This window comes from Lissotriton helveticus, chromosome 1_1, assembly GCF_964261635.1.
Source record: "Lissotriton helveticus chromosome 1_1, aLisHel1.1, whole genome shotgun sequence".
Lineage (NCBI taxonomy): Eukaryota > Metazoa > Chordata > Amphibia > Caudata > Salamandridae > Lissotriton > Lissotriton helveticus.
In genome coordinates, this window is record NC_136057.1 from 37,638,403 (window position 1) to 37,665,363 (window position 26,961).

Here is a 26,961-nt window from a genome sequence, read left to right on the forward strand (position 1 = left end):
GGCGTGTAGCTTACTGGCGCGCTCGCCCTCCCCCAGACCTAACAGACTTCACTGCTGGGTGCCACCTCAGCACCACTCCCCTGTTCATGTATGACCGGGAACTCTGGTGCCTGCGGATCAGCCGCCGCTCTTACCACTGCCTGTCAATTCACAGCTGATGGCACTGGGGCCACCATCGGTAATCCACCATCTATCATGATGCTTATGTTGAGGCCTGATCAAGACAACTGCACCGTAGTGAACTGAATGGGACTAACCCAAGAAACCCACCTCTGGCACCTTGGAATCCTCCCTTCATTTCCAGGGTGGCTTTCCTCACTTGCTGCTTTTCAACCCTTTTTATCCAGCTGACCTGTGGCTGCCAATCCTACCGTAGAAGGTAGACAGTTAATACATTAACTTCCAGGCTGACTGCAATTACTTGTAGTGACATGCATTCCTTGTCAAGCTACCTGGCATCAATGATCCTCTGAATAAAATACACATTGGCGATTGCCAGCCTGTGAAGCATCTGGAGATTCCATGTTCTTGAAGGCCAAATATGACACCTGACAAAGCGAAGCCCGAGGAAAGATTATGCAGAGAATAAATAATTCTCTGACGGAGCCTAATCTTAGCTAATGAAGTATTGCAGTAATATGTAAAATATGACCCTTAAAGTAACTGCAGGCGGTCACGTTAAAGACGCCTTCATATAAAAATGAATTAAAACTTCATACCGTTACAATGGGAAATGTGAACGCATTAAAATTGAACCTATAAACTGGAACACTGATTCACAGGCGAGATTTGTACACATTCACGGACTGCTCTGATAAAATTGCATCTTAACACAAATTATTCATGATAATGACATAGCTATGCAAGGTTCCAACATATTATGTTTTTTGTGCCAAATTCACAGTTATGCGAGAAATTTAGAATGAACATTACACGTCCAGAATATATACTAGGAGCAAACATATATTGTCTGGCAATGTTGATCCTCCTAGTGTAGGGACTGCATTAAAGAAGGGACAGCCCTGACAAACCAAATATATCTGCTTTTTATTTAAATGTAATTGGTCTTCATTAATTGTCAATTTTCACTTGTTTGGTTCTTCGAATGAGTGAGCAAGTGAGTGTGAAAGGGAGTCAACAAAAAAACCATTCACAGTCATGTGACATGGACACCTCCAGAAAGGCACATTTGTTTAGGCAGAAAAATGCCAACTTTCTAAATGTTACACTTTCAGAATTGTAAAATTAAATTCCAACTTTACTATTAAAGGGTGGTTTACAATACAACTCAAAAGAGTGGGAAACAAATTATCTATCTCTTCCCAAAATGAGGTTATTAGTTATTAAGCAGACTAAGGTAACCTAGTGCTAGTCTATTGGAAAACGAGCCATGAAACAGTGATAAAAGGCGACTTTTGGAGCTTTTCACTGTCAGGACATATAAAACATAATCACATATGTCCTACGTTTGAAATACCAAGCCCCCTGCCCTAGTAGTGGTTAGGGCCTGCCTTATGGGTGACTTTAAGGTGTTAAAAAGGAACCTGTATACCAGGCAAAAGGTTTATTTTTCTGGGGGTAAATAGCAGGTTAAAACTGCACAACAGGTTGCAGTGCAGGCTTGAGATATGTTTTACTATGCTACTTCAAGGAGTGGGGCAATGAGTGCTGCAGCCCACTTGTAGTAGTTAATAAACAGGCCCTGGGTTCATGTTGAACCACCTAATAGGGACTAAGTATAGAAAATGAGACAGTTGCGTGTATGCCAATTTTACCTGTTTAAAGGGGGAGTGCACAAACACTTTACCACATATTAGTTGTCCTCATGCCAACAAATCTGATTTCAGCAAAATTAGGGAAGTGAAGTCAAAAGATCTAGAGGAATACCTCGCTAAGGATGTCCGATCTAACAGAATAATATAATGAATTGCAATACCTAACATGAAGCTGGGGAACAATCGATTCCCTTCACCTGTTAAGCGATTATTTACCAATTTATAATGAATGGGATAGTCATGGGCATATGGGTACTTAATGTGCATAGGTACATTGTCAGCTTTTAACACAACAATACAATAATGGCAGTTATAAACATTATTTGAAATATTGATAAAAGGTCTAGTGCAATTTTTCACTGAATATTTTTGTAAATGGAATCACTTTGGATTTAAGTCCCCCCTGGAAGGGCTACCCGTGCAAAAGCATCAGCGCACAATTTAAAACATAAACTGATTTGTTGAGGAACCTGCAATATGATAAATTTGAAATATGAAATTTGAATAGGGAGAAAAAATTGTAAATTAACCTGAAATACATACGTTGTTGCTGAAATGAGTGTCAACACAAATGCATATATTTGTTTCAAAGACTAGAGCTTTTGAGGCAGTCGATGTGGTGTCCCACCATTTGATATCTCGATGGTTGGTGGTGTGCAATGTCTATAAAGATATCTGTGAATCCCAGACCTCAATTAGAAAGTTAGTCTGAAGGATTTATAACGCTCAATCAAGAGAGACATTTCCTTGGAAAGTAACGAGCAAGTTAAATCAAATTGTGTCTAGCAAGAAGTATAGCCCTGTGAAGCACATAGAAGAAGAATAGAACCAGTGACATGCTCATATTGGAAACAATCAGAAGAGAGAAAACAGGGGTCACACTGACAGAACAGCTTCCTCTCCTGCCCATGGCTGCTGATCAGCTTCATAACATCCGATACACTATCTTTTTCATACTTTTTCTCCCACTAAAACTCTCAATGTTGTCCTTTTTTCCCAGACTTGATTATTACATTTATCTTCTGGTCATGAATCCTGCACTCCTACTACACTGTAATCAGTCTTTAATTCTGCAATGAACTTGTTTTTTAAAGGTTTCACATCTCAATTAACACCCTTCCTACTTTTGCTTAGAATGGGTTATCTCTCCTGTCCACCTTAATTCACTTTTTATATTCCTATACCTTCAAGTGGCTCAACCGCTAAGTGTCATCTATTTGTTTTTTATCCACCCTGTGCCTCTTTACATTTTTGATTCCTCAAAGAAGGATACATTTTTGAATGATCTATCTGTTGTTTTTGAGTCTGCTATAACCCTTTCGATTTTTTAGTTCTCATTCCCACCCCCTTTTTCACTTTGGTCTTCGTGAAGAAGCTCCCTTTGTCTAAACTTCAACCTGTATGTATCTTTTATGTTTGGATTTGTTTCTTACTGCAATATTAAGTCTTTGTTATAGGTGTCTATAGAATATTACAATTTAAATTTAGGTTGAGTGATTCACACCGGTGTGAACCAAGGAACATTAGCTAGTGATGTGAGAGACTCGCCAAATACAACCAAGATTTTAAAGGGGTAGGAGCGCAAGTACATTTTCAAGGCAGAAGTTGTGACTGTCACACTGAATTCAGGCGACTTTTCCACTAAGGGGAGTATTCTACATTGAGAAGAAATACCTAATGGGAAAGCTCACCCGATGCCACAAGATGGCAAATGCACTGTGGATCTTCAACCGAGAGAGGCAATGAGCCGTGAGCTGTGAGGCCGATGCTTATTTCACACGAGGTGTAATGAGTGTGTAATGACCGAATACCTTTCGCGTGTCTGTGCCCACCGTGTAATCCGGCTTTCAGTTCATATATCGACTCTGCGCCTGTTATGCATTACCCACAAGCCCTTTTCCTTCCTGCGATGTCTAGGTTGCTATTTCTGTTTCATTTGGTCCCAATTGCCGCTTTTGTCTCATGTACTTTGACGTTTGGTTTGTAACGGTTTATTTTCAATTTCTCCTAAATCATCATGGTTCTTATTGTGAGGCGCTCTGACACCCTCCAGTAAAGTCCGCGCTGTATAAATGCCTAACTAACTCAATCCATATCAACCTCAGGCGCGTCTGGCAGGCCCCTGTGATCCGTTCCTCCACCCCGATCCCTGCATAGCACGGAGGTACTGGTGCGCCACCTAAGGCACCGGAGGAAGTACCCTTTTTGTTTTAGGCACGCCGAAGACTGTGTGAAATGTTGCCACTTATATGCACCCGCGGTGCCTCTGACATGAATACAGCATATAAGCATAAACAATAAGCATATTTCCATTCACTATTACCGATATGCGCTATGGAGAGCACTCCCGATTAAGGCCCCCATGTTTCTAACATCTTTGCATCCAGTCATCACATAGCTTCAAACGGTAACCCTCATTCTCTCTGGTGTTGCGGGCACCCGCTCTGTCCGCAATTCCAAATTGACTGACACAAGAATATGCACAAAAGCAATTGCTTCCAAAACTTCACCTCATAATAGCCTCGTTGCGGTGTGTTGTCTCACAACGGGCGCAAAAATTATGCAATTTTACCATAATGAGTAAACATTTCCGACACCACCTAAGACGTTGTATTATTGCTTGTATAAATGGCCAAGGGCTGCACTGGTAGAAACTTCCTACTTAAGTCAAACGTCTTACATATCCCCCGTCCCGACATCTCTTGGCAAAAATAATACTGGCTACTATGAGTTACCCAAGAAGGACGAACACTTGATAGAAAACTATCGCAAGCTTTGGGGGCAAAAGCATCCGCACGGTCGCGATCTGCCTTCTCCTAGCCCGCTTGTACACACGCCCTCATAAATTATTTGCAACGGTCCGTGTGTTTAAATCATGGCCGGAAATGCCCGCTTACCATTTCATACCCATTGTGCACTAGCCATGAGGCTTCCGCCATTACATGCCACGCTGTGGACTTCTTCCAACGTTCGCTGGTTATATTACCGGGCTAGGCTCCTGCTCCGGGCCTGGAAATTCTCCACAACTGCATTCCCTTCTACAGAGCTTTTCCTCGAAGTAAAGAAAATAGAAGAATCGTTTAGGTAAGAATCTCGCACTACTGCACATGTAGCGCTGCTTGAGCTCGGTGAGCATTCGGCCTAATCAGCGACAAAGACATTTCCTAACACTCACCTAATGACTACGCTGTGAGGCCCTCTCCTATCCTCCACGTGCAGTACCCCAGCTACCACTGTAATTCTTTGCTGGTCTGCTGCTGCCGGAGCTGTTGAGAGAGGACAAAGATGGTTAGTTCAGCCTCTCCCGAGGCTTTTGTACCCTCGGGGGAGGGAAGGTCGACCCTGCCTTCCTGATGACATTAGGCTCACGTGGTAGGCTCATGTGGTCATGCCTCCCTTCTATCTTGCTGGCTCTTCCCTGTCCTGTTTCTGCCTCAAGGACGTCTCTGCTGGCTCCCGCCCCGGATGCCACTAAGGGCGCCACGCCCCTAAGAGCGGGTGGCGCCATTCATTTAAGGTGCTTTTGCAGTGCTACTTAAACAAAATAGCTTCACATTTGCCTTCTTATTCTGCAGTTTGTGTTCTCACAGTTTATAGGCACACATATAGTCTCATATAACGACTAATGTTCAAACTAAAGTACCGTCTCGTTAGCACTAAAGAATTAATTTACAAGTTCTTGCCGCCAATTGCGTGCACACAGTTCTTACATTAGCCTCAAACAAGAACAAATGTTCAAACTGCTGTAGGGCATACTTACACTTTCACCCTCTGATATACTTTCAAAGCACTACTTAATAAAAATTACATTAGGTTCACCTCCTCCTTGTGTGTTGCAGTGTACACTAGTACAGTTCCTAGGCACACATATGGCTTCAAACAAGAGAAATACTTAAAAACGTGTAAAACATTTGCTCACTTTCATTCAATATAACACAAACACCTTTTGAGTTAAGTAAAAACATTTAAAGGTGCTTATGCAATGCTACTCGGACAAATTGGCTTCAAGTTCACCTCCTTCTCGTGTGTTGCATTTTGCGCTCTCACAACTCCTGCTGATATATATAGTCTCAAACAAAGACAAATACTCAAACAACTGTAGGACATATTTGCAGTTTCATCCTATCTATTTGAAAATAGTTTTAAAATACTACCTTCCTAAAATGGCTTTTTGTTCGCCTACTACTCTTGTATTCCACTGTACGCTAAAACAACTCCTAAGCAATCATATAACTTGAGCCAAGGGTAAATGCTTCCAAACTTGTAGAACATTTGCGCATTTTCATCCTATCTTAAAACGAAGACTTTTTGAGTTGAGTAAAAACATGTCTAGGTGTTTTTGCAGATCTACGCTCTACAGCATACAGCGCTCTACAACATACAGCACTCTACAACATACAGCACTCTGCAGCGCATACCACTCTGCAGTGCACGCCACTCCGCAGCGCACACCACTCTGCAGCGCACACCGCTCTGCAGCACACACCACTCTGCAGCACACACCACTCTGCAGCGCACAGCACTCTGGAGGGCACACCACTCTGTAGGGCACACCACTCTGAAGCGCACACCACTCTGCGGCACACACCACTCTGCGGCGCACACCACTCTGCAGCGCACACCACTCTGCAGCGCACACCACTCTGCAACGCACACCACTCTGCAACGCACACCACTCTGCAGCGCACACCACTCTGCAGCGCGCACCGCTCTACAGCGCGCACCGCTCTACAGCGCGCACCGCTCTAAGCATCACTCTACAGTGTGCACCACTCTACAATGCATGCCACTCTACAGCGCACACCGCTCTACAGCACGCACCGCTCTACAGCGCGCACCGCTTTACAGCGCACACCACTCTACAATGCACACTACTTTACAGTACACACCGCTCTACAGCGCGCACCGCTCTGCAGCGCACACCGCTCTACAGCGCACACCGCTCTGGAGCGCACACCACTCAACAGCGCACACCACTCTACAGAGCACACCACTCTACAGCGCACACCACTCTACAACGCACACCACCCTACAACGCACACCACTCTACAACGCACACCACTCTGCAGCACACCGCTCTACAGCGCACACCGCTCTACAGCGCACACCGCTCTACACCGTACACCGCTCTACAGCGCACACTGCTCTACAGCGCACACCGCTCTACAGCACACACCGCTCTACAGCGCACACCACTCTACAGCGCACACCGCTCTACAGCGCACAGCATTTACAACACACATCACTCTGCCTTCAATAGCGCTCTGCCCTCAACAGCGCTCTGCCCTCAACAGCGCTCTGCCCACAACAGCGCTCTGCCCACAACGGTGCTCTGCCCTCAACAGCACTCTGCTCTCAACAGCACTCTGCTCTCAACAGCGCTCTACCCTCAACAGCGCTCTACCCTCAACAGCGCTCTGCCCTCAACAGCGCTCTGCCTTCAAGAGCGCTCTGCCTTCAACAGCGCTCTGCCCTCAACAGCACTCTGCCCTCAACAGCGCTCTGCTCTCAACAGCGCTCTGCTCTTAACAGCGCTCTACTCTCAACAGCACTATGCCCTTGACAACGCTATGCCTTCAACAGCACTATGCCCTCAACGGCGCTATGCCTTCAACAGCGCTATGCCCTTAACAGTTCTGTGCCTCAATAGCGCTTTACCCTCAACAGCGGTGTGCCCTCAACAGTGATGTGCCCTCAACAGTGATGTGCCCTCAACAGCTATCTGCCCTCAACCGCGCTGTGCACTAAATACTGCACAGCACTGTGCACTCTGCCCTCAACACCACTCTGGCCTTGACACCACTCTGCCCTCAACACCACTCTGCCCTCAACACCACTCTGCCCTCAACACCACTCTGCCCTCAACAGCGATGTGCCCTCAACAGCTATCTGCCCTCAACAGCGCTGTGCACTAAATACTGCACAGCACTGTGCACTCTACCCTCAACACCACTCTGGCCTTGACACCACTCTGCCCTCAACACCACTCTGCCCTCAACACCACTCTGCCCTCACACCGCTCTGCCCTCACAGCGCTCTTCCCACAACAGCACTCTACCCTCAACAGCATTCTACCCTCAACAGCGCTCTGCCCTCAACAGCGCTCTGCCCTCAACAGCACTCTGCTCTCAACAGCGCTATGCCCTGAACAGCCCTATGCCCTCAACAGCGCTATGCCCTCAACAGCGCTATGCCCTCAACAGCGCTATGCCTTCAACAGTGCTATGCCTCAACAGCGTTGTGCCCTCAACAACGCTGTGCCCTCAACAGTGATGTGCCCTCAACAGCGATGTGCCCTCAACAGCTATCTGCCCTCAACACCGCTCTGCCCTCAACACCACTCTGCCCTCAACACCACTCTGCCCTCAACATCACTCTGCCCTCAACACTACTCTGCCCTCAACACCACTCTACCCTCAACACCACTTTGCCCTCAACACCACTCTGTCCTCCGCAGCGCTCTGCTCTTGGCAGCACTATGCCCTCAACAACGCTCTACCCTCAACAGTGCACAGCACTCTTTACTCAATAACACCAAGCATTCTGCACTCAACAGCATACAGCATGTTGCAGTTTGTACTCTCACACTTCTTACTCACATATACAGCCTTCTCACAGCTCTTAGTCACATATACAGCCTCAAACAACAACAAATACTACAATTGTAGGGCATATTTGCAGTTTTATCCTACCTATTTCTAAATACTTACAAAATAATACTTGCTTAAAGTTGCTTTAAGTTAACCTCCTTTTCGTGTGTTGCACTTAAAGTTTCATTCTAACTAGCGCTTTACTGGTGTTTAAAAACCTTTGACTCCTTAAACTTTCGGTTTTGTTCTTAGTCGTACATGGCCAGCTGGCTTCGATTTGTAGAAACAAAACTATTTCAAAGGCAACGATAAACTTGAACCCTTTCACTGCCATTAACAATTCACAGACGCTTTCTTGTAACATGAAGCCATTTTCACACAGAGCATATGCATTTTTTTTACCATGTGCTCCCTGCATTTTATTGCCCTTAAAGTAAACTATCTGATCACAAGACTCTACTTAAAGGCAATGCAGAAGTTTCAGATTGAATGACCTTGTGCCATTTACAGCTGGTAAGTTTGCTTTAAAAATTATGGTCTATTTATCTAAAAAGCTATTTGAAAGTTTCAGACTGTAATAGATATAACATCCTTTTATAGGTTTGCATGTTAAAACAAAAGTTATCGCACAATTACTGATTTGGATAGCTACTTTAACGTAAAGCTTTATAAAATAGCACACTAACAGCCTGATTCATCAACGGGCCGTTTTGCGAGCCCCTAATAGCGATTCATAGCGAATCGCTATTAAGGGCTTGCAAAACGGTATTCATGTAGGAATTGCTAAATAAATAGCGATTCCTACACATTCCTTATTTGCGAGTAGCAAATTGCTAATCGCAAATAAGGAAAAACTCCCCATTCATTCCTATGGGCCAAAAGGCCCATAGGAATGAATGGGGAGTATTCCTTATTTGCGAGTAGCAATTTGCTACTCGCAAATAAGATAGCGATTTGAAGGGTGCCAGGGGTGTCCAAAGGACACCCTGTAGCACCCCTTGAATGCACATTTGAACAGGTGTTGCGCACACACATGTCCAAAGGACATGTGTGTGTGTAACATGCAAAAGAAAAAAATGCACTAAAGTCCTTTTTACTATTTTCGCAATTTACCACCAAGTCAAACTTGGTGGTAAATTGCGACCAAATATTGCGATTTCGCAATTTCTAATTGGTTGATGAATTGCATTTAAGGAATCTCTATTAGAGATTCCTTAAATCCAATTCCTCGCAAATATGCGATTTCGGTAATAGCGATTTTTGCATTTGGGATGATGAATCCCAAATGCAAAAATCGCACTCGCAAAGGGCCAGATTCTCAGAATCTGGCCCTTTGCGAGCGCAAATCAGCTTGATGAATCAGGCTTTAAGTAACTTATTGTATATGCATTACAAAAAGTTACAGCGATTTTAAGATAGATGCAATTAAATAACACTTATTAAATAACATCATATGCTACAGTAATAATACAGTACTACACGTACTGTTAGTACACTGTATTAATATGTACCATGCTATTACAAAAAATAAAACTTTTTTACACGTATTATAGTAAATAATGTTCATTATTCCTTACTTTTACTTTACAGGATTTGCTTACTTTCAAATACTGCTGTTATCGACTACTAGAAAAATCAACCCTTACAACAATTTCAAAAAAGAGCTTTGGCAACGCAAACGTAAGTCCTTAACAAAATGTTCATGTATTTTCTTTTATATTTGCATTACATTATTATAAAATGCATACGTACTCAGCACTAAATAGACCAAGTATATGCTTAAAAGCTGGCATAATGTGAACGTATGCACGAAATTTCAATACTATGGATTTCACATGTCCTGTGGCAGCCCGGCCTAACACATACAACAGGGGGGGCTCAAGCCTCATAAGACCAATAGGTGTTGTGTGTCGGCCTTACATATTGTTTCTTTATGATTAGGGCTCCCGGCTTCCCATTTTTACGGATTTCTACATATAAATACAGACAGGAATCTATATCTATATCACGTTAAAAGCTGCACATACATATACAAATATAAATAAATATACATACACATTTAAAACCACAAGTGTCTTAACCATGAAAACATACATACATACATAACACCTCATAAGAAATAACGAAAGCAGTGAGCTAACTTACCTAATGGGGCAACTACCTATTTGTTAAAAGTATTTCTCGGCGCAATCTAATACCATGTCTGTTACAAGACCATTTTGCTTGGGATTTCAGTATTAACTCTCAGTTGGTGTTAAAGGCATCCACGGAGCATAATGTGTCTTCCAAATTGTAGTCAGAACACGGTATATACAGCGTAATACACTCTAAAGAGATGCAGACATGAACCTGAGAAAACACTCATGGAGCTTTAACAGGATTGTTGAATCTAAATGCATAACACCACATTAATGTGACTAGTAAATATTGTGCCAACAGCTCTATTTCGAGGGCATACCATTTTCGAAGGTAGTTTTGTTTGTCCCTTTATTTAAGCCATCCTGCACCTTAAATAACCGTAGTTTAGGTCTCAACAACAAAATCTTAGCAAATGGATAGGGTAAAAGGTGGTACCTCTTGCAAGCTAATGTAATATTTGCACTGTCAATTTGAGAAGCGAGTAACAAGTAGTAAGTCAATAATCAAATGTATCTTCTTTCCAAAAATGACCTTGCTGGCCCTCCAGTGAGCTCAAATAAACAAGCAATATATTCGCATCTTTACACACTAATTTAACCAAGGCAACATTTTGAATATACCACCGGTTAAAATGCTCCACACTTCAACATCTTCAGGCACAGTTCGTTCAATGAAGGAGACTCCCCAACGCATCAGTCTCCCTGACTGACTATTTAATGTATTTCATTCATGACTGTTCTGCATTTAGACAGGTTTCGGTACGCATTACTTGTACCTATCCTAACATGCTCTATATGTGAAGGGAGTTTGCAAGGCGTTTTATAAAAGAAGCTTGCGTTGCTCGTACTAGTACTATACCTGCTCAATATGAGAAAACTTTGGCAGCCATTTATCTACACTACTATTATAAAGAGAGAACTGGGAACCTTTGAGGCGGGTATACTCAAGAAGTACAGCACCAATCAGAACACCCAATACAGCGTTGAAAAGGTGAGTATAAGCAGATGGACATAGGCTATATAGCAGCCCAACATATACTTTGTAATGGTAAAAAACGTTCTGGGACAAAGTAGTCCGTTGGAAGCAGTGCCAGCTCTGAGGAGCGTCCTAGCCTGCAGCGTGGGAATAGCGTCCTATGGTGTGTGAGAATAGCGTCCATGACAATAGCGTTCTATCAGCGTCCTATGGTGTGTGAGAATAGGGTCCATGAGAATAGCGTCCTATCACGTGATAGCGTCCATGAAAATAGCATCCTATCAGCGTCCTCTGGTGTGGGAGAATAGCGTCCATGAGAATAGCGTCCTATCACGTACACGTCCATGTAATGAGGCACCCGGGCACATTGTGAGGCCCGGACGGCTGCGGCGTGTGTGCACACTGTGGCATTGGGGGCGAAATTCGGGACACGCACACCATCGGCAACAGCACAGCATCGCGATGACACGGTGAGGCCACACATGCTGAACGTTGGTGCCGTCATTATCGGGTGCAGAGGCTGAGGCGCATGTGCACACTCTGTCATTGGGGGACACATTCGGGGCACGCACAGCACCGCGCAGGCCAGGACGGGTGAGGCGCGTTTCAGCAATGTGTCACTAGGGCAAATTCCGGACACTCATAGCATCGGCATCAGCACACCACACCATCATCTGCACGCAAAGACAACGAAGGAAGTAAACATAACACACATTCACGCCACACTAATATGTGAAAGCATCAAGCACACACAAACAAAGGAGTAAATAACCGGACAACACGCAGGCACTCAAACCACTAAATAAACGATCACGCACACACAACCAAACAACTACACTTCACCATTACACACATACCTTTTCTACCCCGGACAACGTCGGGACGGGCTGCTAGTCTTTTAATAAAGAAATTTATATTTAATCCTACAAATAAGCTTGCATTACTAATACCTATGCTGAACTTGCTGTTTATATGAGCAAAGCTTTTAAGTATTTCATATTTTACTGAACATATTTACATTAAGTCCTATGAACAAAGTTTGCTCTACTGGTATCTATACTGTACTTACTCTGTGTATGAAAAAAGCTTGCCAGCCATTTATATCTTACTAAAGACATTTACATTAAGCCATATAAAAGAAGCTTGAAATGTTAGTGCCTTTAATATGCCTGCCCTAGGTAAGAGAGGCTTGCCAGTTGTTTATGTTTTACTAAACAAATGTACATTAACTTCTGTAAAAAAAAGCTTGCATTGCTCTTACTTATGCTGTACCTGTGTGTCAGTGAATTTTGCCAAGCATTTATTTCTTGCTAAATAAATTTACATTCAATCCTCTAAAAAAAATTGTATTACTGGTATCTATGCTGTACTTATTATATGTAAGATATACTTGCCAAGTGTTTAAGTTATATTACACAGATTTACAATAAATCCTATGAAAGGAGCTTGCATTCCTAGTGCCTATTCTGTAATTGTAGGCGAGCAGAGAGGGCTTGGCGGAAGGCGTACGATATGGGGAAAAAAGCTATCTATCTCGCCTCCGTCAAACTTTACCATCGGGCTGTTTGCCGAGCTCGGGCTACTTACTATACTGCCGAGGTTGGCAATCACTCCCAATGACCAACTCACCCCACCCCCTTCCGATCCCACCCCTCCAACTAACTACCTCAACTCCTGGAACCCAATCACCATTGAAGACACCATTCGCCTCATGAACTCAATCCACTCTGGCTCACCTTCTGACCCCTGCCCCCACTACATCTTCAACAAAGCTGACTCCATCATCGCTCCCCAACTCCGTGATGTCATCAACTGCTCCTTCAACTCAGCCTCCTTTCCAGAAATATGGAAACACGCAGATCTCAGCGCCCTTCTGAAAAAACCAACAGCAGACCCCTCAGAACTGAAAAACTACCGACCCATCTCCCTCCTCCCTTTCCCGGCCATAGTCATCGAGAAAGCCGTCAACAGCCAACTCGCAGCCTTCCTTGAATCCAACAACTCCCTGGATCCCTCACAGAACGGCTTTCGAGCCAAACACAGCACCGAGACCGCCCTCATTGCGGCGACCGACGACATCCGTGCACTCTTGGACAACGGTGAAACAGTGGCCCTCATTCTCCTCGACCTCTCCGCCGCCTTCGACACTGTCTGTCACAGCACCCTCATACAACGCCTCAACAAAATCGGCATACAAGGAAAAGCCTTGGACTGGATTAGCTCATTCCTAGCCGAGAGAACCCAGAGAGTCCGACTCCCCCCCTTCTACTCAGAGCCCACCGAAGTCATCTGCGGCGTACCTCAAGGCTCCTCACTCAGTCCCACCCTCTTCAACGTCTACATGAGTCCCCTCGCCCCCATCGCACGTCGACACAACCTCAACATCATCTCCTACGCCGACGACACCCAGCTGATACTTTCCCTCACCAAAGACCCCAACACCGCCAAGGACAATCTTCACGAAGGCATGAAAGAAGTAGCCGAATGGATGCAACAGAGCCGCTTAAAACTCAACTCAGACAAAACTGAAGTGCTCATCCTTGGATCCTCCCCCTCAGCGTGGGACGACTCTTGGTGGCCTTCCACTCTGGGATCAGCGCCCACTCCCACTGACCATGCACGTAACCTTGGCTTCATTCTAGACTCCTCTCTCCCAATGTCCAGACAAGTCAACGCCGTATCGTCCTCCTGCTTCAACGTCCTTCGCATCCTCAAAAAGATCTTCCGCTGGATCCCCCTCGAAACAAGAAAGACTGTCACCCATGCACTGGTCACAAGTCGACTGGACTATGGCAACACTCTCTACGCCGGAATTACAACAAAATTGCAGAAAAAGCTCCAGCGCATCCAAAACGCATCAGCGAGACTCATATTAGACATCCCGCGCCAAGAGCACATCACCGGACACTTAAAAAACCTCCACTGGCTTCCCGTCAACAAAAGAATCACTTTCCGCCTTCTCACCCACGCTCACAAGGCCCTCTATAATCTAGGACCAGAATGCCTCAACTCCCGACTGTCCTTCTACTATCCCACCCGCCAACTTAGATCATCCAGTCAAGCCCTCGCCGCAGTCCCGCGCATCCGAAAAACCACCATGGGCGGCAGATCCTTCTCCTTCCTGGCTGCCAAGGCCTGGAACTCACTCCCCACCCACATCCGCCTTACTCAGAATCACATCTCCTTCAGAAAAGAATTGAAAACTTGGCTTTTCGATAAACAATGAACCCTTCCCTCTAGCGCCTTGAGACCCTCTGGGTGAGTAGTGCGCTATATAAATGCCCGAACTTGAACTTGAACTTCCCTCTAAAACCATCTTTAAACTGATGAAGGATCTACTAGCTAAACGCCCCGGTGCCCCAACGACTGGTTCTACCGCTCACTTTGAGGCCCTTGCTGTGTTCTTTCAGGACAAGGTCCAAAACATCTATATGACCTTTCCATCTACAGGGCCCCCAGTGGGGTCCCCGACCAACATCTATGGAGATGTCGCTTTGCACACGCTGCCCCCGTTGACATCTGAAGGGTTTGACATCTTGGCGAAGCAGGTTAAATCTGGGTCCCCCGCTGACCCGCTCAGTTCGACTCTTTTCAGAGACCAGTCGTTCGTGGGACGGGCCGTGGTGCACTCCTTGATTAACATCTCGTTGGAGTCTGGCACGGTTCCCCTTAGCTGGAAGCGGGCGGTGGTTTCTCCTATCTTAAAGAAACCCTCACTGGACCCGGATAAGCCCGAGAATTATCGGCCTATCTCTTTGCTCCCTTGGCCTACCAAAGTCCTAGAGGCCCATGTCAACAAAGTTCTGTCGGCCCACCTTATCCAGGCTAACATCTTGGACCCCACCCAGAACGGCTTCCGTCCTGGCCACAGTACAGAGACCGCCCTTCTCTCCATGGCGGAACATCTTCGTACAGTGATGGATGCGGGGCAGACAGCGGCGCTCGTGTTATTAGACCTGAGCGCCGCGTTTGATACTGTGTCCCATCCCATCCTGTTACATCGCCTGGAGGAGATTGGGCTGGGTGGCACTGCCCTCCAGTGGTTTTGCTCCTTCCTGGACGATCGTTTCTTTAGCGTTGCTTTGCCACCGTTCCAGTCCCAATTCCATCCTCTGAGACAGGGAGTCCCGCAAGGCTCCTCGCTGAGCCCCACGCTGTTTAATCTGTACATGAGACCGCTGGCTGAGGTCGTCAAGCAATGGGACATGACTATGGTCTCATATGCGGACGACACTCAGCTAGCGGTTACGATCAGCGGGGATGCGGACCGGGACGCCCCTAGGTTTCAGAGTGGTCTTAGGGCGGTGGCAAGCTGGATGAAGAACAACTGTCTCCAGCTCAACGCAAAGAAAACAGAGATCATGATCGTTGGTAGGAGGGCGGAACTTTGGGGGGACAAGTGGTGGCCCGCTGAACTGGGGCCGGTCCCCCGCCCGGTCACTGAACTAAAGAATTTGGGAGTATGGATGGACCCCGCTCTCAGCTATGTGGGCCATTCGAAGAAAATCGCGGCCTGCTGCTTTGGTATCTTGCGGTCGCTGCGTCCCATTCTGAAGTTCTTTGACCGTGGTACCAGGCAGCTGATAGTCCAGGCCACTGTGCTATCTCGCCTAGAGTATGCAAGCTCTCTCCTGGTAGGGACCAATGTGGCAGAGACTATCCGCCTCCAACGGGTGCAGAACGCCGCGGCGAGAGCCATTGTTGGCTTACCTCGAACGAGCTCCGTCTCTGGCACTCCGAGATCGTTGCACTGGCTGCCCATCAAGTCACGCATTCAGTTTAAAGTGCTTTGTCTGGCGTTTAAGATCTTGAGGGGAGGAGCTCCCCAAATTCTTGAAGATCTTTTGTCTTGGTACGTCCCTACCCGTTCTTTGAGATCGGGGGGCCAAGCTCTCGCCGTGATCCCCCGATACAGGTTGTGTCGGGTTGGTGGCCGGTCCTTCCGGGTCAAGGCAGCTGAGCTTTGGAACTCCCTCCCAGTTGAACTGCGGTTAATAGACAATCTGTTAGCGTTCCGTAAAGCTCTGAAAACTTTTCTTTTTTAAACTGCCCCTCTGCTTTTATTTGTTGTGTTCTTGGTATTGGTTGCACATTTGCCTGCCATGCGCCAGGACGCCCCTTAGCTGGGGCAGCTGTGCGCAATACAAATGTGTGTAACATAACATAACATAACCTGCTCTATGTCCAAGAGAAGCTTGCCAAGCATTTATCTATTACTAAATAAATTTGCATTAAATACTATGAAAGAAGCTTACATTGCTATTACATATGCTGTGCCTGCACTATGTGTAAAAGAAGCTTGCTAGACATATATCTTTTACTGTAGAAATTTACATTCTAACCTATAAAATAAGTTTGAATTGCTAGTACCTATACTATACTTGCTCTGTATATCAAAGAAGCTTTAAAGGAATGCATCCTTTGCGAAATACATTTACATTTAATCATATAAAAGAAGCTTGCATTGCTACTACCTATGCTGTGCTTGCTCTCTGTGTGAGGGAAGCTTACCAGGCATTTATCTTTTACTAAACAAATTAACATTAAATCCTATTGGAAAAGCTTGCATTGCTGGTACCTTTGCTATGCCTACTCTGTGTGTAAAAAAAGCTTGCTAAGCATTTATATTTTACTGAACAGATTTACATTCAACTCTAAAAAAAACTTGCATTGCTGGTAACAATATAATGTCTGCTCTGTGTAAAATAAAAGCTTGCAAGGCGTGTATCTTTAACTAAACAAATTTACATTAAAAATTATAAAAGAAGCTTGCAAGCTAGTACCTATGCTATACTTCCTCTGTGTATGATGGAAGCTTTTAAGGTGCTCATATTTTACTAAACAGACTTACATTAAATCCTATAAAAAAAGCTTGCATTGCTGGTACTTATGCTGTTTCTACTCTGTGGGGCCGATTCTGATCCTGGATTTTTATTTTCCATACAAATAGGATTTGTATTTTTTCCATACAAATTGTAAAAGTCCCTTCCAACCCGTGTAGTACGATTCGTGCGGGAAAAATACATACAGATCGGCCCGATCCTTACAAATCGGATCGGGAAAAGCTGTACGACACAGACTTGTAAAAAAGACCATACAATTTGTAAAAAGCTGTCCAACCCGTCAAGTACGATTCGTACCGGGTTGTAAGCATACGATTTGTATGGAAAATGGCCTGTATACGGGGAATGACTCGTACCGGGCAAGGAAGCGAACCCCTATACGCATCGTACTCTGGTATGACTTGTTCTGGGGGTATGACTCATACCGGGGTACAGGTCGTATAGGGGTATGAGGCGTACAGGGGTCCACCCACATGCGAGGCATGTGTATGGTGCGTACCCCAAAATCGTGCATGTACGCACCGTACGTATGCGATTTTTAGGTACGGTGCGTATATACGTGATTTTGGGGTACGGTGCGTACATACGCGATTTTGGGGTACGGTGCGTACATACGCGATTTTGGGGTATGGTTCGTACGTACGCGATTTTGGGGTACGGTGCGTACATACGCGATTTTGGGGTACGGTGCTTATACGGTGCGTACACGACCAGTACCCCTTTATCGTGTATGTACGCACCGTACCCCCCTTTCCGTGTCTTCCGTACGCACCGTACATACGCACCGTACCCCTGTATTCATGGGGTGTACGACGCGTACATGAGGGGGTCTGTCTTGTACTGTTTTTGGGGCGTACAAGGTTTTTCCGGCACTTTTTGGCTCTTGTAAAAAAAAGAGCCGTACGGAGTGCCGTTTGTACGAATCGTACTTGCCGGGTTGTAAACTGCTGCCGGGAATACATGGGATCGTCTCGTACAGAGCAATCCGAATCGGAATCGCTTGTATATACGAGTTGTATGGTCTGTTTTACAATTTGTATGGAGTGCGTCTATTTGTACGGATCGTACTTCCTAGGTTGTAGGGGCCTCCTTACAAGTACGAGTTGTATGGGGAAAATGCTCCATACCACGATTTGTACAGCGTTTTTCCAGGATCGGAATCGGCCCCTGTATGTAAGGGAAGCTTGCAAAGCATACATCTTTTACTAAACAAATTTACATTAAACCATATTAAAAAAGCTAGCATTACTATTATCTCTACTCTCCCTGCTCTGTATATGAGATACACTTGCAAATCATTTATGTTTTAGTGAGGAATTTACATTTAATCTTAAAAAGGGAAATTGCATTACTATACCTATGCTGTATCTACTCTGTATGTGTGCAAAGCTTGCAACACATTAATTTTTTATTGATAACATGTACATTGAACCATATGAAAGAAGCTTGCACTGCTACTATTATGCTGTGTCTGCTCTGTATGTAAGGGATGCTTGCCAAGCATTCAGTTTTTTACTAAAGAAATTTACAATAGATCCTATTAAAAAAGCTTGCGTTGCTGATACCTATGCTATGCCTGCTCTATGTGTGAGGGAAGCTTGCAAAACATTCATATTTTAATAAACAGATTTACATTAAATCATTTAAAAGAAGCTTGTATTGCTAACACCCATGCTATGCTACAAAAGAAATTTACATTTATTATTAAAAAAGAAGATTGCATTGCTATTAGCTATGTATTGCTACTCTGTATGTGTGCGAAGCTTGCAAGACATTCATGTTTTATTGATGACATGTACATTGAACTATATGGAAGAAGCATACATTGCTACTACATATGCTGTGTCTGCTCTGTATGTAAGGGAAGCTTGCCAAGCATTAATTTTTTACTAAAGAAATTTACAATACATCCTATTAAAGAAGCTTGCATTGCTGATACCTATTCTATGCCTGCTCTATGTGTGAGGGAAGCTTGCAAATCATTCAGCTTTTAATAAACAGATTTACATTAAATCATATAAAAGAAGCTTGCATTGCTAACACCCATGCTATGCTAGTAAAGAAATTTACATTTAATTTTAAAAAAGAAGATTGCATTGCTATTAGCTATATTGTGTCTTCTCTGTAAGTGTGCCTCCTCTGTGTATGAAATATACTTACATTGCATTTTTTGTGAAAATAATTTACATGTAATCTTTAAAAAAAAAGCTTGCATTGCTTTTACCTATGTTGTGTTTGCTTTTTTAATGTACAAAGCTTGCAAGGCATCTTTCTGTTACTGAATAGATATACATTTAATTATATCAAAAGCTTGCAATATTCATACCTAGGCTATGTCTACTGTTGTATGTGAAGTAAGCTTGCCAAGCAGTTATCTTTTACTAAAAAGATTTACATTTCAGCCTGTAAAAGAAGCTTGCATGCTAATACCTATGCTGTACCTACTCTGTGTGTAAGGAAACCCTGCTAGGCATCTATATTTTACTGAACAGATTTTCATTAAACTCCTTAAAAAAATGTTGCATTGCTAATACTAATGCCATATCTACTCTGTCTATAAGGGAAGCTTGCAAATCATGTATCTTTTACTAAAGAGGTTTCCATTAAATACAATGAAAGACGCTTGCAAGCTGGTACCCATGCAAGAAAACAGACAGGTTGTCGTGGCTGTGTGAAAAGATATTTAATGGCTACAGTTTATTTAAGAAACCTTAAATACAACTAAAAGCCAATAACTAAAAAGTAACTGCCAAAAACTACAGGCAAGCAAGAACGGCTAGCTCCTGGCTCGTGACATAAGCAACTAAACGCAGCACTAGTCTTGCTTCTAGTTTTCCTTCTCCCTATAACTGCACAGTAAAATCTCCCAAGCTCCCTCCAGCATCTTTACGTTTTAGTAATTAAATTACTGAGCACAGAGGGTCCTGTAAACACTACCAGAAGTTATTTAAAAAAATACATAAAACAACAAAGCCTAGTTAACAAGTGAATGCTCTTTTTAAAGTACTTGGGTACGGCTTGCAGCTCAAAACTGTCTGTGTGTGTGTGTGCATAGACTGACCCATAGAAAAGGTGAGGGGGCAGAAGGAGAGGAACAGAGAGGGGTAGGATGGTGGCTCAAGCCCTTTCAGCCAAATGGGTGTTGCACGACTAATAAAAGAGATGACCTCACTGTGAACCTGGGAACCTATAAATGCATGCTATAAGGTCTGATCAGTTAGAAACCAGTCAACGCAATTTGACTGCTTGCTATGGATATTTTAACTGGTTTGTAAAATTATGCGGTAAAGACAGCTACCTACAGATCTATACATTCATCCTCACAGCTCAATTAAATAGAACACTAATCCCCTACAGCACAGCCATTCCAAAGCAATTCATTACAATTCCTTAAAATAGATTCCCTCACCCTTGCAAGCAGCTATTGCCCTCCAAGGTCTCCCCTTTAGTACATTAATAATGGTAGTCCCCTCATATAACAACCAAGCCAATGTGTGCATTGTCCATTTAAATAAATGTACAAGAATACGAACTGTAGTGTCATCTTTTGCTTGTGGCAAAAATAAATATAGATAAATGCAGAAAAATGCCCCAAAAATAAATATAGATAAATACAGACGGAAATGGCAACAACAAAAAAAATACCATTATGCCGGGAGCCCTATTTATAATATAGTACATTAATCAGATATATTACAACTACACCTACATAGTGCGTTTCTAGAAATATGCCTAAAATTTGCATGTGCACTTAAAATACTACTGTCAGCTATATTATAAATACACATTAATTATGTATTTAGAATCCTTTAAAACGGCCGACTAACAAAAGCAATACAAAGCAAATCTAACAGCACGTTACCAATATTTCCGTATGTACCTTAAAGTAGAATACTATGCACACAGCAACTTTAGCGTTTTACCACATGATGCGTTTTAAAATATTGCAATTTCTAAATACAAACATACCATATAAAACATCATTACACATAAAATGTAACTGCAATTCAGCCTTGTTCGTAGCCTTAGAGCAAAATACTATGAGCAGGACTAATTTTGCATTTTACCACTAATGTATATAAACTAGCATTGCATTTTACAACATTGCACCTACAAAAGTGAAACATACCTACGGAAACTCGCATCTAGCGTTCCATTTTAAAACATTTCAACAAAAGACACACATGCTCACTGCAAACTATTACCTTGTCACATAAGCAAATACCATTTCTCAATAATAATAGAAACATTCCAAACACAATATTACATTTAATAACACATATCAAATATATCAAGTACGTATTTACGTTCCTTTCAAATATACTTACAATATAAGCACTACATATAAAATGTATAGTAGTTTAGCCTTATTCATAGACAACAAAATTGCAAATACAAAATACAAATATAACAAATAAAAATCCATATATACTCCATATCAACTATTAACGCATCACATAAGCAAATACCGTTCCAACAAACAAAAAACACCTACGCCGGCCACACGCTTGATCCCGTCTTCTCATCCAGCAAGCACATCACCTTCAGCCACTCCACCGGACTCCACTGGACCGACCACAGCTGCGTCCACTTCAGCTTCAGAAGAACCACGACCCACCACCACCCGCTTCAGATTCCCCACAGAAGCTGGAGTAAGATCACCACAGAGCAGCTCACCACCTCTCTCAGCCAGAACCCACCCGCCAGCGCAACGGACCCCAACGAAGCAGCCCGGAACTTCACGCAGTGGCTGACCGCCTGCGCCGATGACCTCGCACCACTGAAGAACCCTCCCAGCAGACCCAGAAGCAAGAAGGCATCCTGGTTCACCGATGAACTCAAGGACTCAAAGAAGACCTGCCGCACCCTCGAGAAAGCCTGGCTCCTCGACCGGACCACCGACAACATGACCTCCCTCAAACACGCCACCCGCAAGCACCACCAGCTCATCCGCACCACCAAGAAGAAATCCCTGAAGGAACGACTGGACAACAATACCCGCGACAGCAAGGAACTCTTCAGTATCGTCAAGGAGTTCTCCAACCCCAGCACTGGCACCAACGACATCACTCCGTCACAAGACCTCTGCGACTCCCTCGCCTCGTTCTTCCACCGCAAGATCGCCGACATCCACAACAGCTTCGGCGCACCACCCACGCACCCAACCGTCGAACCAACGCCCCCCACCGCCACCCTTCGCACCTGGACCACGGAGACCACCGAAGACACAGCCCGCACGATGAACACAATACACTCCAGATCACCGACCGACCCCTGCCCACACCACGTCTTCAACAAGGCTGACTCCACCATCGCACCCCAACTCCGGAACATCATCAACACCTCCTTCAACACCGCCACCTTCCCGGAGAGCTGGAAACATGCAGAGCTCAGCGCCCACCTGAAGAAACCTACAGCGGACCCCACCGACCTCAAAAACTTCCGCCCCATCTTTTCCTGCTAAAGTCATCGAGAAGATCGTCAACAGACAGCTGACCGCCTTCCTCGAGAGGAACGGATCCCTCGACCCCTCACAGTCCGGCTTCAGAGCCAACCACAGCACCGAGACCGCCCTCATCGCAGCCACCGACGACATCCGGACCCTGCTCGACAAGGGGGAAACAGTTGCCCTCATCCTCCTGGACCTCTCCGCTGCATTCGACACTGTCTGCCACCGCACCCTAGTCCAGCGCCTCAGCAACATTGGTATCCAAGAGAAGGCACTGGAGTGGATCATCTCGTTCCTCGCCGGAAGAACACAAAGAGTCCGCCTCCCCCCGTTCCGCTCCGAGGCCACCAAAGTCATCTGCGGCGTCCCGCAAGGATCTTCACTCAGCCCCACCCTCTTCAACGTCTACATGAGACCTCTTGCAGCCATCGCACGCCAGCACAACCTCAACATCATCTCTTACGCTGAAGACACCCAGCTGATCCTCTCCCTCACCAGAGACCCCGACACCGCCAGAACCTGCCTACACGAAGGGATGAAAGACGTCGCCGAGTGGATGAAGGACAGCCGCCTGAAACTGAACTCGGACAAGACGGAAGTACTCATCCTGGGATCTTCGCCCTCCGCCTGGGACGACTCCTGGTGGCCCCCAGCCCTGGGCACCGCACCCAAGCCAACCGACCACGCTCGCATCCTGGGCTTCATCCTGGACTCCTCCCTCTCGATGACCAGACAAGTCAACGCCGTCTCCTCATCATGCTTCAACACCCTGCGTATGCTTCGCAAGATCTTCCGCTGGATCCCGACCGAGACCAGGAAGACTGTCACCCAAGCACTCGTCACCAGCCGACTGGACTACGGAAACGCCCTCTACGCCGGAACCACAGCCAAGCTACAGAAAAAACTCCAGCGCATCCAGAACGCCTCCGCCCGACTCATCCTGGATGTCCCCCGACGCAGCCACATCTCCAGCCACCTGAGGAACCTACACTGGCTCCCCGTTGACAAGAGGATCACGTTCCGGCTCCTCACCCACGCACACAAGTCTCTCCACGACCTGGGCCCCAAGTACCTCAACGACCGCCTGACCTTCTACACGCCCACCCGCCAGCTACGGTCCACCAGCCTCGCCCTCGCAGCCGTACCACGCATCCGAAGAGCCACCGCCGGAGGAATATCCTTCTCTTACCTGGCTGCCAAGACATGGAACTCCCTCCCCATCCACCTTCGGCTGACCCAGGACCATCTCGCCTTCAGGAAACAACTCAAGACCTGGCTGTTCGAGCAGTAGCTTACCCCTTCCCCAAGCGCCTTGAGACCCTCCCGGGTGAGTAGTGCGCTATACAAATGGTTTGATTGATTGATTGATTACGTTTTATGGCGCAATAGCATATAACATATACCGTTACAACAACACGCGATTACAAGTGCATTATATGTACATAGTCACAGAACAATTACAATTACGATCACAAACATTATTACAAATATGCAATTACATAAAAGTTTGTAAAAGCACTTACATTATGCGCGAGGAGGAGCTCCAAACCAACGCGACACTCCTTACACCATCAACGCCGTCACCGATATAAAATTTACAGGTGCGGTAATTGCTACGTTACGTTACGTAACAAAAGAAGCAATCTGATTGGCTACGGCATACGTCACAGACAAATAGCAAATTAACTCACACAAACACTAGACCGCGACACTGCAAACACATAGACAACATTACAGGATATTTTAGCCGCCATTATTTAAAAAAAGATGAAAACTAAGCGGTTCCATATTACAACTTCCATACATTCCTAAAGTTGTATTTAAAAAAAAAAAACGCTAAAGTTCTTGGCTGCTGGGAGTTATGCAATTTGTCTGGTAAATTAATGTATTACTCATTTTTTTACTCCAATTACTATTTATTATTTTTTCATAGACCTACACCTTAGGTGAATTGTTAATTGTTTTTTGTCTAATTCTAACACATCCTCATTTGAAAGGTATAACATAGAGGAAGACTTCAGTCAACTATAGGGTATAGGAGAGAATGGGGAAAGGGCACGGGACAGCAAGGGGGGGAGGAGGTTGCAGGGGCTGGGAGTGCGGAGAGTGAGGCTCAAGGGGTGGTAGGGGTCGCCCTCTGGAGATCAGCATGAGTCCTGCTCAGCGACAATCAGAGAAACGAGGAGGGGGGTAGGGCCACGCATGGATGGTGCTAGGCAGGTAAGGTGGGGAGTGGGTGGGATAGCAAATATCAATGGCAGAAGGCAAAGGAAAGTTGTTAGTCACTGCCCGCAGTATCATCCGATTATGAACGGCGCAGGGGGGCGTCTGAGGACGGTGGGGGGGGGGGGGGGCGGCCAGGGGTCCTTGGTTGCCGGTGTTAATTGCTGGTGGGGAGGGGGCAGGCAGGCCTGGGCCAGTCTGGGTTTGGTTTCTGGTTGGGTGAAATGCAAGGGGGTGAGACAGAGGTCGTATACGGGGAGGTCGAGGCGGCATCGGGCGGGACAGTTGTGCGCGTTGGAATAGGGCAGAGTTGACATAGTGATCAGGCAGCATTAGTAGCAGCATAGGAGATGAGGCCACAGGGAGAGGAGAGGCGGAGTCTGGGATAGACGGGCACTCGGGTGGCAAATACGTAGGGTAGAGATTTAATTAAGAAGATATATGCGCAGATAGTCAAGATGAATTTATTGTGTGCGATAGAAAAGCAATATAAACGGGCAAATGGGACTTGAAACAGTCTCAGAATAGAAGAGAACTTCTAGTGGAATAAAAGGCTCCGCATTACTTTCTGCTAAAGAGACACATCTCCGAGCCCGGCCTCATTAGCGAGTGATCTGTTTAATCAGAAATCAATAACATTCCACTGCTAGAATTGTCATGAATAGAACAATTTTACATTGTTGGAAATGTTAATAAACACGCATTCTTTTATTATAGTATCTGTTTAAGTACCTGTCTGTATCCAAGCAAAATGGCTTCATACAGCACAAATACAGCATCCTATCGATACCTCCATCATCATAAAATTATGCAAGTCACAGGCAAAGACAATGTCATAAATATTATATTAGTTTATGAATACAGAATTCACATTGAAAATGATGCATTAACAGGAGGGTAGCTAAAGTAAGTATAGAAAAACAATAATAGACAGAAACTAACAATGAGGAATCAGTGATAGTGATACAGAAAAATAGTTGTGCAACTTCAGCTGGAAATTAGGAGCCAAAAATAAGAAAAAAAAATAAAATGCAGTATGAGAGTGGGCGATCTACAGCAAAGCAGCGAGGTTGTAATTCCAACAATAACAATAGTTATAAGAGTGGCGATAACAAGAAAATTCAAATAGAAAATGTTTCTAAAGAGATAAACATAATGAGAGGCAAACGGGTGAATATGAGACCATACACACTGCCAGCCATTTACAGCTACATAGATATTAGATGCTACAATGATATGCATTAATGGTACAGGGAATGTCATCAACCTTAAAAATGTGCCCCGTTATCCCCCAATATTAATAGAACTCCAGCTTCTCTCCTCACAGCCACACTCCATCTTCAAAACAAGCTGCATCATCTACAAAGTTATCACAACCACCATCTTCGTCTACCTCAATAACAATCCCATGGTATGTACACATACCAGACACCAAAGCCTGGACAAACAACAATATAATGCACCATCTCCTATCTTTCATATTCGTCCCAGTCATGTTCCCCTCTCATAAGTAGCTAAAGTCGCATCTTGAGGACACCACATCACAATGGTATTCAGCTACTTTACCATATCGATCCCAAGCCCCACCTTCATTTTCTTGCTGTCTATATTTACAGGTCTTTACAGCCTATATGGGTCTCTACGTAGGGTAACCAGGCATCTCGGATTTGCCAAGACAGTACTAAATTTTCACCAGCTGTCCTGGCAAATTTCGGGAAATGTAAGTCTTGTGCCGGTTTTTAGAGTTGGTCAAGTAAAAACGGTGAGAAATGCCTTTTATTTTTTCCAGAGCACGAATAATTAGCAGCTGTTATTGGGAAAAAAAGGAATTGGAAGGCATGATACTGGCTTTAAAAATTGCATTTCATTTATGCTATTACTTCCTTTTCTGTAATTCTGTGCGCACGATTACAGTTGTTGTACTTCTAATTTTGGGAAATATAGCTCTTCTGCCAGTTTTTAGTGGG

At 44.8% G+C, this 26,961-nt stretch overlaps 1 protein-coding gene across 1 annotated transcript in view; it reads right to left on the reverse strand.

The window, feature by feature from the left end:
* Nucleotides 1–14,810: 14,810 nt before the first annotated feature.
* Nucleotides 14,811–26,961, reverse strand: part of LOC144767155 (uncharacterized) — a 156,507-nt gene continuing 144,356 nt past the window's right edge. Inside the window, exon 3 of the mRNA XM_078650739.1 lies at nucleotides 14,811–16,657. Coding sequence (XP_078506865.1) covers nucleotides 16,540–16,657 — 118 coding nt within the window. The 3' untranslated portion in view covers nucleotides 14,811–16,539. The remainder of the gene's footprint in view (nucleotides 16,658–26,961) is intronic.